The sequence below is a fragment of the Macrobrachium nipponense genome, chromosome 14 (assembly GCF_015104395.2).
Source record: "Macrobrachium nipponense isolate FS-2020 chromosome 14, ASM1510439v2, whole genome shotgun sequence".
NCBI lineage: Eukaryota > Metazoa > Arthropoda > Malacostraca > Decapoda > Palaemonidae > Macrobrachium > Macrobrachium nipponense.
In genome coordinates this window covers 26487947-26507946 of record NC_087207.1, presented here as the reverse complement: position 1 = coordinate 26507946, position 20000 = coordinate 26487947, and the positions used below count along the sequence as shown (strand labels likewise).

Genomic DNA, 20000 nt, shown 5'->3' with positions numbered 1-20000 from the left:
AAGAACGTTTTGTGCCTTGAGACTTTTTATGAGAAACGTTTTTGCTAAGAAACTTATTTTTTAATTAACCTTTTTGTTAATGGCCTTTTTTTTTGGTAAGGAACGTTTATTTTTATTTAAAGATATCCAGTTTTGCTAAGAAACGTTTTTTAGCTAAGGAACTTTTTACTGAGAAACGTATTTTGCTAAGAAACATTTTTCTAAGGAACTTTTTCTGTTGCTAATGAATTGTTTTTGCTAAGAAAACTTTTCTAAGGAACTTTTTTTTATACTAATAACTTTTTTTCTAACAATCGTTTTTCTAAATTCTATATTCATTTCAATTCAATTAAAAGAAATGATGAATTACGAAGCATTCAATTCGGAATCTTTCCTAATCGAGCCAGTCTCTAATGGTCGTTTAATTATTCATTTCGGAATCCGAAAAGAATTCCTCGCTGTTCTGTTGTTCTTCAGAAAGAAGAAGAAGAAGAAGAAGAAAAGTTATCCGGAAAGTTTCATGCCTTGTTGAACTTGGCCCACTTTGATCTTCATTATATTCTCTCTCTCTCTCTCTCTCTCTCTCTCTCTCTCTCTCTCTCTCTCTCTCAAAATCTGGTATCCTATAAGTAAATGGATGCGGCACATATTTTTTTTTAACTGTCATGTAGAATAGCCATTGTAAAATGAAAATAAAGTTTTGACTCTCTCTCTCTCTCTCTCTCTCTCTCTCTCTCTCTCTCTCTCTCTCTCTCTCTCTCTCTCGTGAACTATCGGTGATAAGATTAGTGTGAAAATAGTAGGATAAAGCGTCTTCTAAGTTAGTTTATCAAGTGTAATACTATAAATCAGAACAAGATGGCAGTAAGTTCCAACTGCGGGAAGAGGTGGCGTAATTTGGCGTGTTTAGCAGATTCGCAATACGATGAGGTAGCAGGAAGGGAACTGGCATTTCTCATCTATGAAATCAGCAACAGTCCTAACCAAAAAGATACAAAAGCATTCATAGATATATTAGAAGGATATAATCCTTCAAACTGGAACAAATCTAATGAAAACATCTTGAAAATAATTGAAGAAGTTCCAAATAAAATCCAAGTGGTCAAGAGACTCATAAAGAAAATATACATAAACCAACATATTCCGACAAAGAAAATGAATAAGGTGAATCTTGTGAATATCCTAATTGATGCATTAGGAAAAAGATGCCAAAAGCATGCAAACTGTGTAAGGTTTGTATAGCATAGTCAATCCACAAAACCTAATCAGAAAATGTGCTGCATGCACATTCCGACCCATCCACAGTGTGCTGAGGTAATACAAGATTTGAGAAAAGATACAAGAATTTTTTGTTCAACATGTCTATCATGGATAGACAATGTTATTAAATCAAGATTGAATGTACAAATAGTTGAGGATGAAGAAGAAGAGGAAGAGGAAGAAGAAGAAGAAAAAGAAGAAGAGGAAAACGGAAGAGAAGAAACAAAAATGAAATGACAGAAAAAATAAGGAAAACAAAGAACAAGATAAAAGTATGATGCAGAGATACTCATTGATACTACATATGAGGCAATAAAGCAGCATACCTACGAAGAAATAATTACGATATGACAACAGAAAGCAAATCCCGAAGAGGCTCTACCCAGATCTACACAATGACGGGAAAGAGGAAAAAATAGACAAGAAAGACAAAATCTGCAACCTTTTGAAAAGAGGGAATTGCAGATTTGGAGAAAGATGTTACTACAAACATCCTAAGATATGTCAAAACTATGAAATATATGGTAAATGTGCATACTTAGATGGATATGGGGATGATTGCAGAGATCTGCATCCAAAATATGTAAAAACCTAAAAGAAGGAAAAGGATGTAAGTTCGACAAAAAATGCAAATATATGCACCCTGTAGCCATGAATCATAATCAAATAAATAACCAACCAAGTAATAAAATCCAAAATAAGAAAGAAACAAATAAGAGAGAAATCAAGAATATCAGGTAAAAGAGAAAAGCAAACCACCAGTGAGATATGCAGAAACGTGAAAACTGCAGATTCAGACACAAAATGAATAATTATGATGAAGGAAGATCAAATATTATGGAAAAGTTGGATTTTTAATGTCAGAATTTCTGGAAATGAAAAAAAGAACAACATACCAGAACAGGAAAGAGACATGGGAAAATCCTTATTACTACCAGTATTAAATGAAGGAGAAAACACGCAAACCATCATAGTGATGAATGCGCAGGGTTTAGTTACGAGTAACTCAAAAGAAAAATAGAGGACTTAGAAGAACTAACCCAAAATGAAAAGAAAATAGATATAATGAATATAAGTGAAACCTGTATTCCCCAAGAGACTGGGAATGATGATCAAATAAAAGGGTTCCAAACTTATAGATCAGATAGAAAAAATAGGAATCAAGGGGGAACCGCAATATATGGGAAAGACAAAAAACAAGGAAAAATATATGAGAAAATATAGTAACTCAGAATGTGAACTAATAGCGGTAGAATTTGAATCTGAAAATTGATGAACATAGTAATATATAGACCTCCTAATACTAAAGAGTTTGACTTAATAATTGAAAAATTGGATGATATATGTAGAAATCACAAGGACTGGACTATTCTCCTATCTGGTGGACTTCAACTTTCCTTTCGTAGAATGGAAAGAACGAATAGGAGATTGTGGTTGTACTTATACATATAAAAAAGAGAGTAATAGTAGTGCAGAAGATAAGAGGCAATTTGAAAAGCTATTAGATATGCTACTAGAATACAACATTCAACAAATAAATCACCTGCCAACAAGAAAGGAAATACTTTAGACCTAGTATTTGTGAACGAGATGAATTATGTTAAAGAAATAATAGTTTATAATGCGAGTATTTCAGACCATAATGTCATAGAATTAACAGTTCATTCCAAAGCAAGTGAAAATAGAGATAAGCAAGAAATGAAAAAGTGGGAAGGATATGGAAAATACAACTTCTACAGTAAAATATAAATGGTCAGAAATTATGAAGAATTAAACAAAGATTGGGATAACATTTTCGTAAGTGATGACATAAGGGTAAATACGGAGATATTATATAAAATATTGGAGAAAATAGTGGAAAAAATATATACCGAAGAAGAAAAGTAAACATCATTCATGCATACCAAGAGACAGAAGGATCTTGTTCCAGAAAATCAGAAAGTGGAAAAAAGGTCTTGCAAAAGAAAAAAATGCATGGAAGTTATTGAACTAAAAAGTAAGATAGAAAATGCAGAACAAAAGATTATACAATCAAAGAAAATGAAAAACGGGACTTGGAAGAAAAAACCCTATTAAATATCAAGCAAAACCCCAAACTATTATACTCATATGCGAAGAAGATGAATAAAAGAAGAATAGAAATAGGCCCTCTGAGAATTGAAGGGAGATTAACGAATGAAAAAAGGAAATTTGCAACATACTGGCAGAACGATATAAGAGAGAATTCACCCCTAGAATAAGATAACTTGAGATAATGATATAGAAGTAAGGGAAGAAAATAGTGAATATTTAGCTGACATAGAAATTAATGAAGCTGATATTGTGCAGGCAATTAATGAAATTAAAAATGGAGCTGCTGCAGGGCCGGATGGAGTCCCTGCTATTTTGTTAAAGAAAGTAGTTCATTCTATCGCAAAGCCACTTGCAATATTATTAAGACAAAGTGTAGATACAGGCAAGATTTATGATGAGCACAAATTAGCATATATCACCCCTACTTTCAAAAGTGGATCAAGACTAGAGGCAAGTAATTATAGGCCTGTGAGTCTAACATCACATATTATGAAAGTGTATGAAAGGGTAATGAAGAAAAATATTATGAAACATTTAATAAAAAATAATTTGTTTAATATAGGACAACACGGTTTCGTACCCGGAAAAAGTACACAAACCCAACTGTTAGTCCACCGTGAGAACATATTCAAAAATATGAAAAGCGGAAATGAAACAGATGTGGTTTATCTAGACTTTGCAAAAGCTTTTGACAAAGTAGACCATAATATATTAGCAAAGAAAATTAGAAAACACAAATATCGTAGATAAAGTAGGAAGATGGTTAAAGAATTTTTTACACAACAGAAAAACAGATAGTTTTTGCAAACGATGAGAAATCGGATGAAACCAAGGTAATATCCGGTGTGCCACAAGGTACGGTGCTAGCTGCAATATTGTTTGTTATTATGATTGAAGACATAGACAGTAATGTTAAGGATTCGGTAGTGAGTAGTTTCGCTGATGACACAAGAATAAGTAGAGAAATTACTTGTGATGAAAGATAGGAACGCTCTACAAAGAGACCTTAACAAAGTATATGATTGGGCAGAGGTAAAAGGATGCGTAATTTAACTGATAAATTTGAATCAATGAAATTATGGAGACAGAGAAGGAAAGCTATATGCATATAGGGGACCCTAATAATGAGACAATCACAAATAAGGAAGCAGTTAAAGACCTTGGTGTGTGATGAATAGGAACATGTTATGCAATGATCAAATAGCAATTCTGTTGGCAAAATGTAAAGCAAAAATGGGAATGTTGTTACGGCACTTCAAAACAAGAAAAGCTGAACACATGATTATGCTTTATAAAACATATGTTCGTAGTCCACTTGAATATTGCAATATGATATGGTACCCACACTATCAAAAGGATATTGCACAAATAGAGAGTGTACAAAGGTCCTTTACAGCTAGAATAGAAGAAGTTAAGGACCTAGACTACTGGGAAAAGACTACAATCCTTAAAATTATATAGTCTAGAAAGGAGAAGAGAACGCTACATGATAATTCAGGCATGGAAACAGATAGAAGGAATAACAGAAAATATCATGGAACTAAAAATATCAGAAAGAGCAAGCAGAGGTAGATTAATAGTGCCCAAAACAAAACCTATACCAGGAAAATAAGGAAAGGCACACAGGACATTAATCCACTACGCACCTTCAGCATCGATAATGCAGCGTCTATTCAATGCGTTGCCAGCTCATCTGAGGAATATATCAGGAGTGAGCGTAGATGTGTTTAAGAATAAGCTCGACAAATATCTAAACTGCATCCCAGACCATCCAAGATTGGAAGATGCAAAATATACCGGAAGATGTACTAGCAACTCTCTGGTAGACATTAGAGGCGCCTCACACTGAGGGACCTGGGGCAACCCGAACGAACTGTAAGGTCTGTAAGGTCTGTAAGGTCTCTCTCTCCCTCTCTCTCTGAATCTGGTATATAACCATTGTAAAATGAAAATAAAGTTTTGACTCTCTCTCTCTCTCTCTCTCTCTCTCTCTCTCTGAATCTGGTATATAACCATTGTAAAATGAAAATAAAGTTTTGACTCTCTCTCTCTCTCTCTCTCTCTGGTGTCTTTGTCACAAGCAACATCTTTCTTTTTTTTCGCTCTCTTCGTGTTTCTCTTACGTAAAAATGCATCACTTAACTTCCTCCCTATCAATATGGTAGCCCGAGTTCGCTTCCCGCTGCCGCCAATGCAGAGCCGGAGGTATTTATTTCTGGTGATGAGAAATTCATTTCTTGACATAAAGTGGTTCGGATCCTACAATAAGCTCTAGGCTCCGTCGCTAAGTAACCAATGGGTTCTTGGCTACGTGAATAAAAATCTAATCCTTCGAGACAGCCCTAGGAGAGCTGTTCATCAGTTGAGTGGTCTGGTTAAACTAAGATATACTTCACTTTACCTTTCTCTCTCTTTGGGAAAAATCACCACTTTAATCTCTCTCTCTCTCTCTCTCTCTCTCTCTCTCTCTCTCTCTCTCTCTCTCTCTCTCTCTGTATGAGATATTCATGGTGTTTGGAAAGGCCGCCTGCCTGCCTACCTGCTTGAGGACGAAATAGTTCTGTATTTATAGAAGGTTGTTATCATAAATGCATGACGATAATTAAACCTCCCGGAAATATCGTCATGAAGAATTTTTTTTCAATTTCCCTTTTTTTTCGTTTCTATTCATTTTCGTCTTTAAGCGCCAGTTTAGAAACTTTTTTGTTTTTGTGTTTTTGTTGTGTTTTTTTGGAGGGGGGGTTGGTTATTTTTTTTTTTTGTTTTTTTTGTTTTGAAGGGAGTTAATTTTTTTTTTTTTTTGAAGTCTGGACTAGGTTTTATGGATTATTACCTTCTCCTTTGACTTATTTTTTCAAGTTTCCTTTTTTCCGGCTTTTCCTTCGCTGTAAATAGATGTGTGTGTGTTTGTTTGTATCCTTGTCGGTGTATGTATGTTAATCTAGGTTCTTAGTAAGCCAGGAACGAATATATTACATCACGGTTTTCATTAATCTAGGTTCGTAGTAACCAAGGAATGGATATATATTATATCGCGGTTTTCATTCATCTATACTTAGTAAGCCAGGAGAGAGAGAGAGAGAGAGAGAGAGAGAGAGAGAGAGAGAGAGAGAGAGAGAGAGAGCGAGAGGTATTTAATTTTTAATGTTAATAGTAGTTTAAACGAATTTTAAGAGAGAGAGAGAGAGAGAGTAAAATCACAGCAGCGTTTTCTTATATATTGCTCGTTTATGAAACCATCAAGGGAGTTACATTATGAAATACCAAGATTGCAGAATACAAAGCCGCCGTGCCTTAGGGATCAAAGCACTCTTATACTTAATGTTTACAGCATTGATGGAAATAAGGTACATTTCTGTTTCCGCATTCCGGTTTACGTTTAGAAAAAAGAATTCTCTTATGATATTAAGATACCAAATGGTAAATCCTCCTTGTTACTATTATTATTATTTTTTTATTTGTTTATTTATTTATTTTTTTCTATCACAGTCATCCTATTCGACTGGGTGGTTTTTATAGTGTGGGGTTCCGGGTTGCATCCTGCCTCCTTAGGAGTCCATCGCTTTTCTCACTATGTGCGCTGTTTCTAGGCGTGCACACTTCTGCGTGAGTCCTGGAACTACTTCGGTATCTAGATTTTCCAGGTTCCTTTTCAGGTATCTTAAGATCGTGCCTAGTGTCCCTATGATTATGGGTACAATTTTCTCTAGCATATTATTATTATTATTATTATTATTATTATTATTATTATTATTATTATTATTATTATTATTATTATTTAGAAGAAGAAGAGCCTATTCATATGGAACAAGCCCAAAGTAGCCATTGACTCGAAATTCAAGCAACCAAAGAATATTAAGGTGTTCATTAGAAAGAAGTAGTAGAATATAATGGGAAATGCAACGGAACAGATCACCTATTAAAAAAATGAATAGATTAACAAATAAATAGGAAAAAAATGTTGGTAAATTATTTTAAAAAATAAGGAGAATTGTACTAGGGAAGTAATGCATTGTGCATTGCATCGTAAGGAAGAAGATATGTTGCATTATTTGTCTTGTTTAGTGGTCCTGTCATGTGTTGCCGTCTGGTGATGCAAAGTCTGCGCAATCACTTTGCCGTAGCGCACACTGTGCTAATTATGCATTGTATTGAGAGTCCACAAGAGGGCTAATCTTGCCTTCCTATTGGTGTATTGCATTAGAATATCTGTTGTCCAGTCTATAGAAGCGTTCTTTAGTATACTAAAATATTTATTTTATTAACCACTCTTTTTGACATGAGAGCATTTTTTTTTCCAACATTCCTTATGAAATATTTGCCATTTTAGAGAACTTTCTCTTTTATATTGCAACATTCCTAATGAACGATTCTCATATAAGAGATAATTTTTTTTTAATTAGAACACTTGTTATGAACGATTGTCATGTAAGAGAACATTCTCTTTTATAATGGAGCACTCCTTATGAATGATTGTCATATTAGAACCTTCTTTCATCAACATTCTTCATTAATATTAAGCCTTATTTTGTTATTAATCAAAGCTGTTCTGTTACATGTGGCCTCTCTTTGTTAAGTTAGGTCACTCCTCGTTACCAGAAATCATGAGTTTATATAGTATAGTGTCATGAACATGTTAGCAACTTATCGTGCACTTCATAAATAGGTTTTATATAAGTTGACGACTTACAGGTAGTCCTAATCAGGGCTTCGTACAATTATCCATCAATTGACTTGTTTGTGAAATGTATACGACAGGTTGCCGATGTGTTTATGACCTGTTTTACCCCTACATCGTTTTGCGTCATACTGGTTGACTTTACTTTGTTGTGTACACACACACACACACACACACACACACATATATATAATATATATATAAACATAGCTTGTTTTATGAGAACACTTTGTTATAACATTCTTTGTTCTACGAGAACACTTTGTTATGTTAGAACATCCTTAGTTTTACAGAAGTCCCTCTTATATTTTAACATTTATTTTATAAAAACCGCTCTTTCTTATACGAGAATACTCTTTTATATGAGAACAGTGTTATATTATAACATTCCTTGTTTTACGAGAACATTCAATGTTATATTAGAACATTCTTCGTTATACGAGAACACTGTTATAATAAAATATTCTTTGGTATATACGAGAGCACTGTTATTCGAGAACGTTCAAGTTAAATTAAATGTAGAACATCCCTCGTTATACGAGAACACTTTGTCTCATATTAGAACATTCTTTGTTCTGCGAGACCACTCGCCTGCATCGACTCTATTTCCTGGCGCAAGCAGATGCAAATTGGGTCCTGAAGGAGCCCGAAAGCAAAAGCAAGAGGAAGCTCTGCTCTCAGCAATATTTACTCGGTTGATGTTTACATCCAGGGGAGGCAAACAAAATAGCGACTCGATTGTTTACCCTTTTCATTGTTTCTCTCAGGAATTCATAGGGGGAGCCATTGTGAGACGGCTTTCTCTCTCTCTCAAGAATTCAAATGAAGGGCCGTAATTTTTATTTTTTTTATTTTCGAAGGATTTGAAAGAGTGGAGTTGGGGGATGTTTTATATGCAACGTTCAGCTCAATTAGTGTGTGTATGTTTTTTTCTTTCTTTCTTTTTGTGGAGGTGCGTTTGAAAGGCTTTAGAAAATACCGTTATTCCTTTCATTATTGTACGTGAAGAGCTGTTTACAAAGCTTCAGAATACTTTATTCCTTTCTTTATTGTGCTTGAAGAGCAGTTTACAAGGCTTTAGAATACCGTCATTTCTTTCATTATTGGACTTGAAGATCTGTTGAAAAGGCTTTAGAATACCGTCATTTCATTCGTTATTGGACTTGAAGATCTGGTTAATTCTAAGGTTTTGTATTCTGTTTTTTCACATCCTTTTCACAGCCAAGTTGATGCTGAGTTTATGATTCTGAATACTGACTATGACTGTGTATTCTGTATTTACAAAGTCAAAAGGATGATGATTTCATGTTCATGAATACTGAAAGAGCTTAAAAACTCCAACCAAGAGATGCATTATTTTTAATACTGTGCCCTGGGTCCCTTGGGCAGATCATTTGCATGACAAGTAATGTACCGTGGGCACGAATGTCTCGAAGAGAGGCAGTAAAAATCTGAGAAGCTTGCAGCCATTTTCTTATCGTTAGAACGTAATTATACTAATAGCTTTGTGTCGTCCTTCTGGCAGTCTAACAAACAGGGCTGCGTGTTTTTTTGGGTACATCGTCGTCAGTTTTGTTTGTTTGTTTCTTAGTTTTTTCTTATTTTATTTTTTGGTTCTGGAGCACAGTTTATTTATTTGGCTCTGGAGCACATTTTATTGTTTTGGCTCTGGAGCACATTTTATTTTTTGGCTCTGGAGCACATTTTATTCTTTGGCTCGGGAGCACATTTAATTTTTTTTCTTTTTGTCTCTGGAGCACATTTTATTCTTTGGCTCTGGAGCACATTTTATTATTTTTTTTTTTTTTGTCTCTGGAGCACATTTTATTCTTTGGCTCTGGAGCACATTTTATTTTTTTTGTCTCTGGAGCATTTTTTTTTTTTTTTTTTTTTGTCTGGAGCACATTTTATTCGTTTTTTTTTTTTTTTGGTCTGGAGCACATTTTATTCGTTGGCTCTGGAGCACATTTTATTATATTTTTTTTTTGTCTCTGGAGCACATTTTATTCTTTGGCTCAGGAGCAAACTTGAATGTTGAATGTTCTTAAATATAAGTTACGTTGATATAAGTTAAATAGGTTACATTGCTAGCAGGATGTTGGATTCATTTAGCTGAAACTGTAACGAAAGAGAGAGATCTCCAGTCCTAGCCAATTGCCCCTGAAGCTAGATGTGTTGTCCTAGCCATTGTCTTTCGAAAATACTAGATATTTTTTCCTAACCTTTGATCTGTGGAAGATTATACATCTTGTCCTAGCCGTTATTCTATGAAAAACTAGACCTCTTGTCCTAGCCATTGTCCTCTGAAAAACTAGACCTCGCGTCGTAGCCGTTGTTCTCTGATAAACTAGACCTTGCGTCCTAGCCATTGTCCTCTGAAAAATAGACCTAGCATCCTAGCCATTGAAAAACTAGACCTCGTGTCCTAACCGGCCAGGTAATAATTCCCCAGTATTTACTCCGGTAGCTTTCAGGCCTCAGTGTGACTCAATGCCGCTCGTAGGAAAACCACTTCTGCGCTGTGGTTTAGCAACCTATTGAAAAATGATTGTTTCAATTTTTTTCTATGGAATTTTAACCTTGAGCGATATTCGCCACCTTTTTCCGGACTTGCATGTGGTTATGTATTTCTGGTTACAGTATTTGATATTCATATAACAATTGAATTGTTTCTTTTGATGAAAACAGTGAGTTTTCAAAAGTTATGTATCGAGTGATATAGTTGTGCTTTAAAGTCAGTCGATGAGGCGCTGATGAAAAAAATACAGCAAAGAGATGAATGAAATCTTGGGATTACAGCAACCTTAGAACAAGGTGTCATTAAAGCATTTATTTGGCAAGAGATTTATGATGGAAAAAAACACTGACTATTAAATCAGAGAATAGAAGAAATGGGGTACACATAACCTAAGATCAACGCACAATCGACTGATGGGGAGGAGCCGTTGGAAAGGCAAGCCTCGACCAGGCAACTGCGCTCAACTGCAAATGGCATCATATTCTCTTTGGTGCAATTTCATTCCCGTAAATACTCGAGGTGGCAGACAATGACGCCTCCCATTTTCTGTGGCATGCTGAACAAAGCAACTCTTCAAACTTCTGTTGGGGGGGGGGGGGGGGGGGGAGTGTATTGCATATTGGATTCCTGAAGTATTTATATTCGCGAACGCACGTGAATACATTACCGTTTCGGACGTGCTTCGGTATTGTTGTGGGTCAGCAGAGGGGGCGGGGACGTGGGGGGAGGGGCAGATGAATGTTTATGGGAAATATAAAATGAAAAGGGTGAGTATGTTCTCAAGGGAAAGAGAAACCGCTTCATGAACGCATATGCCGTGTATTTTGTATGTTGTTATTGAGAGGGAGAGAGAGAGAGAGAGTGAGAGAGAGAGAGAGAGAGAGAGAGAGAGCAAGCAAGCAAGCAAGCTTACATCCTTTCATCGACAATAGCTCATTCTTTGTCAACTTTAGAGCCAGGAACTTGGAAACATGATTAACACAAATATACAGTTCGCGAGTAAACAGTTATTGTGATGAGACTTTCGTCGAGCCTGGCTGGATTATGTGGACTTTTTGACTCTGGAGTAGAGTGGAGTTGCATGCTCCAGAATAGCCTACTACTTCAGGCGAAGAAGAGTGATGCATCAGTTAGAAGCTCGTTCAAACACTGTGTCCCAGGTAAACTTCTCCTCTTTTGTGTGTTAAGTTTCAGCCCCGTGTTTCCCTTAGGTTCTCCTGCCTCATGGCTACCATTTCTTGGCCGTCCTTGTTCTTCCGTTTTGTGTCTTTGTCTAACTACAGAGGGGAAAAACTAAACTATAAAGAGAACAAAGCGTGATCCGACTTCCAGCTTACTGGAGGCGCATGCTAAAATCTACGGTCAAATAGAGCGTTGTTTCACCAACGAAAATTTAAATAAATACGCTGTATTTAATTAGAAATACATTTTCTATGCTGTTTAACATGCACATTATATATTTTTTTTACATTTTTATTCTAATAAATAAATCATAAATATCCTATCTTAACATTCCCGTATCTTTAAATCAACGGGAAACACCTTTTCCAGGCCATTTTATGCTTTCCTAACCCCCAACAGCAACAACAACAAAGTTTGTAGGCCTACTCCCCGAGTAATCGAAAATAGAAATGCATCTAGAAAGGATATTTAGATGACAGCCTGGTTGCAGACTGACTCGTCACCAGAGGTCAGCTGATCTGTTTGGAGGACAGCTGTTTCACAGCCTTTCCTGTCTCCCTGTACGCTCTGCATCCTGTGATTGTACGTCCTGTGGTTTTGGAGCTATAGTATATTCACTTCAACCGTGCATCTGATGTGTAGGCCAGTCCCTTACGACGCCCCTGACTGGCTGTTGATAAGCCAATCACAGGGCTGGAAATTCTCGGTCTCTCTCGGGAGTTCACACAGACAGGATGTACGTTCCACCTCTCGTGAGTGATACGTCTTTCAAAAGTATCCCTCAGGAGAGATGGAACGTCCATCCTGCCTATGTGAACTCTTGAGAAAGACCGAGAGTTTTCAGCCCTGTAATTGGCTTATCGACAGCCAATCAGGAGCGTCGTAAGGGACTGGCCTAGATATAAGATGCACGATTGATGTAAATCTACTATAGCTGAGAGGATAATAATAGTGTAGAAAAACACATACACACCATAGGGTCATTGACCTCCTACCAATCAGTGACTTGACCTGCTCACAAAACCGGCCTAGTAGTTTTCTTTTAAGAAAACTAATACTTGGTGTGGTACTGTAAGCAAGATTAATATTATTTTAAACTCTCCCTACATTGTTAACCCTGCTGCCAGTCTCCCCTCGTACTGAAACACCAATAATGAACTTTTTATGCTCCATACATTACTGCATTTGCCTTCTCCCCTCCTTTTAAAGCAACTTGCAACAGTATTTCAAAGTCTTCGTGTATTGCAACCCGTACTGTACTCTCTTTCCCCCATCTTACCACGACTGAACTTTTTAGATTCTTCACGGATCACGAACTCTCTCTCTCTCTCTCTCTCTCTCTCTCTCTCTCTCTCTCTCTCTCTCTCTCTCTCTCTCTCAGAAAGACGCCACAAATGTACGTTTCGAACTTTTCACGTACAAGGGCGGTTTACTCGTCCCCAAGGGCCGTGGCGTGATCTTTGATCTGGTTTGTTTACGAAGTACTTTTTGTTTAATTTTTTTTACATACATTTATTTTTCTTTGTTGAAATTACTAATCAATTAGGGAGAGGTGATTCTTTTTGCCAATTGAAGAGTGTATATTGCAATATAGTATGCATATATAGATATATATAATATATATATATATATATATATATATATATTATATGTATATAATAATATAATCATATATACATACATGCACTATTGCAACATATGCGTTTAAATTGGCTATATATATATATATATATATATATATATATATATATATATATATATATATATATATATATATATATATATATATATATATATATATCTGTGTGTGACACAAATACCCAACAGGATCAAATTCCCTTTTATTTTGTGAAAAACTCTCACCCATAGGAAATAAGATTATGTATCCCACTCTTGGAGAGAGAGAGAGAGAGAGAGAGAGAGAGAGAGAGAGAGAGAGAGAGAGAGAGAGAGAGCAGCAGCAGCAACATTTGGCGAGACATCCGTTGTTCAAGGCAAACTGTTGTTCGCTTAGCGTTTAGCTGAGCCTGAGAGCTGGGAGTCGCGACTGTAACATTGCCGTGTTTGCACGTGCGTAGAGAACGTTGCTGTGAGGAGGAACACCTGCTAGCGAACGTTGTGTGGCAATTAAGGAGGACGGGGTTGGTGGAGGTTCCACACCTGGATATACTACATTGTCCGTATATATTATATATATCCTGCCCTCGGTCGTTTGTGATCTATCTCAGTGAATTGAAATTGAAATATTTTTTTTCCCGGTGGTGGTTCGTTTAAATTCAAATTGTATTCATAAATTCTGTTATAGTGAAGTGTTTATAAAGCTTTAGTGTAATTTGAAGTAAAACGATATAACGCCATGTCTTGGTGAGTATCTTTGTGTTATATAATAGATGTTACCTATTCCAGTCACGTTATAAATGTTTGAAACGAGGATTTATTCATATATATATATAATTATATATATATTATATATATATATATATATATATATATATAATATGTATATTAAAAAAAAAAGATTATATCATATATATTATATATAGATATATATATAAGACGTATGCTGTTGTGGGTCATTACTTGCGAGTTGTTGAATATATAACTGAAAACGTTGATAGTATTTTATCAGGTTCGTCAAATTTGTCATATTGAGAATAAGTACTTGTTCCTCATTGAACCAGATTGAACCTAAACTCATCTCATGCATGTTAAATCATTAGATATTGAATACGTCACTGCAGACTTTGCATGGAAGGAATTAGTCTGCTGGTTGGCTATGAGTTTTATTTCTAGATTACGAGAACGTGGAACAGTTGCCTAATGCAGTTGTGAAATCTTTTGGCCTCCAAATGTTCAGGTAAGGAGAGGAAATTCATTCCTGCTCCCTGGTGCTGACGTCTCCGGAATTCAGGTGGTATCCGTCTGATTTTTCATTCCCTCGTTCATCTATCTATCACCTGTTCTTGCAAACTTGCTTCTCTCTCTCTCTCTCTCTCTCTCTCTCTCTCTCTCTCTCTCTCTCTTTCTGCATGCTGATATCTCTTTGGAGAAGTCTTGGGTTCGTAGTCTGCTGACTCCTCGTACGGGTTGTCAGCTATGAGAGAGAGAGAGAGAGAGAGAGAGAGAGAGAGACTCCACCCGCGTTCATTCCCTCATCGCAAAGAAAAAAAGGAAAAAAAATAAAAAGAAAGTCAATTCCGAAACGCAAAAAACACTTCGTTCGTCCCCCCACCTCCTTTTACAAAACCAGCAACTAAGCACCGTGACTCCATTATCTGAATTTTCGTTGTTCTTATTCTTCTTCTTCTTCTTCCCTGACGTGAAATAATGTGATGCAACTCCTGGAGCCGTTTTTCCTCCCAGTCGGTGAGAAAAAAGATGTAATCCTTGGACGGTGAATCCGTTACAAGTACCTTTTAATTTTTTTGTTTTTATTTTTTGTTTTTTTTGCGGTAGGTGTTGCCTCGTAGTAAATCCCATTGTCCTATTAGCCTTGCGCAACGAGTTCTCTCTGTGTCCAGGTGTTTATTAAAAGACTTTGGTATGTAAATTTTCATTGTGGTGACATTTGCGCAGTATCGGCGTTGCCGAAAGTAGTGACTTCTTTTTATCGTATTAATCATGAATCTTACCACATTTCCGTTTTATTTGATTGTGTGAGCATTGCTATGCAATAGAACACTTTTGTTTTTAAACTAGAATATGTGAGTATTGCTATGTGATAGAACACTTTTGTTTTTAAAAACTAGAATATGTGAGCATTGTTATGTGATAGAACACTTTTTTTAAACTAAAATATGTGGGCATAGCTATGTGAGAGAACACATTTCTGTCTAAACTAGAATATGTGCGCATTGCTATGTGATAGAACACTTTTTTTAAACTAGAATATTCTACCACTGTTGAAAATATCCAATACGTGTCCACTGCAATAACACCCAACGTGTACCCTAATAACTTTGCGGGCCACAGAATCTCATCTTGCGAACTCCTGAAAGACTTCTTTCTCTCAAGTCGAACACTTGGAAAGTCAGATGTCGAAATCCTTCGTGTGTCCGGAGGAGCCTTCCTTTGATAAGGCCCCAGAGGCGCCCTGCGTCTCAAGATAGTATAGTATCCTGCTAAGTCTCCTGCTACTCATGAAAACTTCCAAGGACGGTGGGATTTTTTTTTTTTTTTGCGCCCCAAGATCCTTGTTACAGGAAATGTCATTTAATGGGATAATAATAGTTATAGATATATTCATTTAGATTAGGAATGACGGGTGACAGTTATAGGTTGATTATAGGAAGAGGTGAGATGTAGATAATGATTGATATGGCGTAAAACAGGGCCAAATCATTTTGTGTTATTTGATGTTGTGTGGCATCTGGCGTCGTAGCTTCCAAGGTCATTGACGCTGGTGAAAATTACGTATTATGATAGTAACACTTATAGGAGTATTAATAATAATAATAATAATAATAATAATAATAATATAATAATCAACCAAAACAAAAACTTCTTTCAGTTTTCTTCTGACGATTGAAAAAGAAACCCACAAATTCAATTTGTAACTTGTTTACTTCTAAGTATTTACATTAAGTTTTACTCCACACTCGAGTACTTTCAGGCCCTTCTGTGGCCCATTCTCAAGAGATGTTTGGGATGTTAGCCTGGGTCAAGGCCCAGCAGTCTTCTGGAACAGGTGCGCTTATCAGAGAGATCAAAGTAATTGAAGGAAACAAAGGTTTTACCTCAGAAGATCCCATAAGCCGAGCTTTGATATTAAAAGAAGCTAAGATTGACCCTGCTGACCTGGAGATTAGGTTTCCTGCCCAACAGACTTTCGGTGACCACACCCTTACCACAAGGGTGAATCCCATTGACCATCAGCTCAGGATATCAGAGCGACAAGAGGGGATTGGCAACTCTCAAGAAAACCAGAACAGCCATCGCATAAATGACAGCACAACGAGAAGAAGTTCCAGAAGACTGCTGGGCCTTGACCCAGGCTAACATCCCAAACATCTCTTGAGAATGGGCCACAGAAGGGCCTGAAAGTACTCGAGTGTGGAGTAAAACTTAATGTAAATACTTAGAAGTAAACAAGTTACAAATTGAATTTGTGGGTTTCTTTTTCAATAATAATAATAATGATAAGAAGAAGAAGAAGAAGATGCAAGTTTATTGATGATTATTAATTACTGAAAAAAGATTACTTATTGAGACAGCAGTACTGTAAAACATATTAAGTAATAACTTGGGGAATGACGAATGACTTATGATGATGAACAAAGGAAGAGATGATATAGTGTCCAGAGAAAGTGTGACCGATTATGATGATAATAGTGTTCACCATAGTACAAAAAAAATGATTTAAAAGATGAAAACGGTAGCGTAATACTGGTAATAATACTGATATGATAAGATAAAATAAGACTGACATATAATAACAAGAATGACTTTGAAATTGATAACATTAAGATACATAAAAGGAAATGACGAAAGGAAAAAAAATCGACGGTAATTACTGCGATGAGGAACAATCGTCAACAGTAACAACAAAGAGACGACGCAGTATCATTAACGGTAATTATAGACATTTACGGTATCATCAATGGTAATGACAGACAGTATTGTACGCCTGGAACACTGACTGACTAACAAAGCGAGACTGTCATTGGAGACCTTTTTTCGCCGAGGGGAAATGAGCTGTGCAGGAAGAGTAAGAAAAATGGCAATAGATGGTTACAGAGGGAAGCAGAGACATAAATAAACAAGGCGTGATCCGACCTCCAGCCTACTCGGTCAAATAGAGCGTTGTTTCACGAAACAATGATTTTTAATAGAATATAACATATTTATATTAATTTTTACGAACGAAAATTAAAATATGTTATATTTTATTAGAAATCATTGTTTCGTACTGCTGAACATGCACATTATTTATTTTTTATTTTTTTTTATTTTCATTCTAATAAATAAATCATAAATATCCTATCCTAAAATTCCTGTATCTTGAACTCAACACGAAACTTTTTTTCAGAACATTTTAGTCTTTGCCATAGGGCTTGCCTCTCTCCCCCCCCCCCCCCCCCCACCCCCCACAACAATAACAACAACAACAAAGCAGTTTGTCGGCTTACTCACTGAGTAAGCGATAAATGATTAGATGAAGAGCTACGTACCTAAGTAACCCGTAGGGAGGTTGTGTCCTATAGGCATTTCTTAAGGTTCTTTGCAGCGTCCTTTCGGCCCCTAGCTGTAACCCCTTTCATTCTTTTTACTGTACCTCCGTTCACATTCTCTATCTTCCTTCTTACTTTCCACCCTCTCTAACAATTGTTTCACCTTTCAAACCTTTTACTGTTTCCCTTTCAGCGCTGTATAACCTCGCAGGTCCCAGTGCTTGGCCTTTTGGGGAAACTTCTGTATTCCATTTCATTACTGATAGCTAAATAGGTCAATAAAAGAGGAAAATAGAATGATAGGTATATAAGTAGGTAAGGACTTATCGACAAAATCTATATATATATATAATATATATATATATATATTATATATATATATATATATATGGGAAGAGATTAATAGTATACTCAGTTGAATAAAAGGAAAATAAATTGACAGGTATAGTCAATTCACATCACCCGTGCATCTGATGCCCAGGCCAGTCCCTTACGACGCTCCTGATTGGCTGTTGATAAGCCAGTCACAGGGTGGAAACTCGTCTCTCTCGAGAATTCACATAGGCAGGATGTATGTTCCACCTCTCCTGAGGGATACTTCTGAAAGACATATCCCTTAGGAGAGGTGGAACATACATCCTGCCTATGTGAACTCTCTCGAGAGACTGAGAGTTTCCAGCCCTGTGATTGGGTTATGAACAGCCAATCAGGAGTGTCGTAAGGGACTGGCATAGGCATCAGATGCACGAGTGATGTGAATCTACTATAGTTAGATGAGTAAGGAGTCATCGACAAAAGCTATACATAGGGAGGGGTTAATATACCTAGTTAAATAAATATGGAGACAAATGTATAGATAGGAGACCGAAATATCGATAGAAACAGGGACATAGATAGTAACTTATCAGAGAGAGAGGGAGAGAGAGAGAGAGAATGGCCTTACCAAATTGTAATGGAGGCAGCACAGTCGCTCGTAGCATTAATCTGCCCCTTTTTTTTTTTGCCGCGTTGACATCACCAAGTTGCTGTTAACATTTATTGCCCGGCCTTGAGAACGTTGCGCCAGAGCTGGCAAAGCACTCACTCATTTCATGTTGGCTTCGCTCTCTTCTTCAGTGAAGTCTGTAACTTCTTACAGTTTCATTACTCACTTGTATTCTTGACTCATTTCTGTTTTGTTTTTTCACATTCGTGTAGATATATATATATATATATATATATATATATATATTATATATATATATATGTATAGGCATAGATTATCTATATATATATATATATTATATATAATATATATATATATATATATATATATATTCGCTAATATGTTCCTCATGAATGTATTATTCACTGATGGGTTAGAATTCACTCATTCCTATCAATTTTCGCTAACTCGGGGAGTAAGCCTACAAACTATTTTGTTGTTGTTGTTGTTCTTGTTGTTGTTGGGGGTTAGGAAATGTGTATGGAAGAGCCTAAAAGGCTATGAAAAAGGTGTTTCGCGTTGAGTTAAAGTTACAGGAATTTTAGAATAGGATATTTATGATTTATTTATTAGAATGAAAATGTAAAAAAATGAATAATGTGCCTGTTAAACATTACAGAACAGTTATTTCTAATAAGATATTGCGTATTTATTTTAATTTTCATTCGTGAAATAATGTGCTATTTAACTGTAGATTTTAGCACTCACTGAGAGCAAGCTGGAGGTGGTCGGATCACACTTTATTCAAGTATCTAGTACAATTATCTGCCGTCCTGTAATTGAAGAATGTCTTTGTAATCTCGCTTTCTAAATATGTTCCTAGTTGACTTTTTCTCTCACTCATTTCTTCACAAATTTCAGTCTTCATTTGTTCAGAATTTACTCATTTCTTACATCATATCCTTTTTCAAATTTTTATTATTTTTATGATTTTATATTTTTATTGTATTTATTTATATTTTATTTTTTATGCTTTCAAAGGAAAAAGAGCCCTTGAAAGTATAATAGAAATAAAAATAATAAAAATAAAAATAACAAAAATATGAAAATAATAAAGATTTATCTTTCAGTGTCTGTTTACTTAACTACGTAGTAAACGAAAATACACAAGCTCGAAATCAATACTCAAATCCTTTTTTTCTCTCAGATTATTCC

The 20000-nt window shown here is 35.9% G+C and overlaps 1 protein-coding gene across 12 annotated transcripts in view; it reads left to right on the top strand.

The window, feature by feature from the left end:
• The window catches only part of LOC135226425 (protein NDRG3-like), a 392774-nt gene that overhangs the window by 159345 nt on the left and 213429 nt on the right, over positions 1-20000 (top strand). Inside the window, exon 1 of one of the 12 annotated variants that reach the window (XM_064265972.1) lies at positions 13799-14054. The exons of 10 other annotated variants lie outside the window; for them this stretch is intronic. In XM_064265972.1, coding sequence (XP_064122042.1) covers positions 14047-14054 — 8 coding nt within the window. In that variant the 5' untranslated portion in view covers positions 13799-14046. Of the gene's footprint in view, positions 1-13798; positions 14055-20000 lie in introns of those variants that run through there. One more of the 12 variants, XM_064265977.1, reaches the window with a different exon arrangement.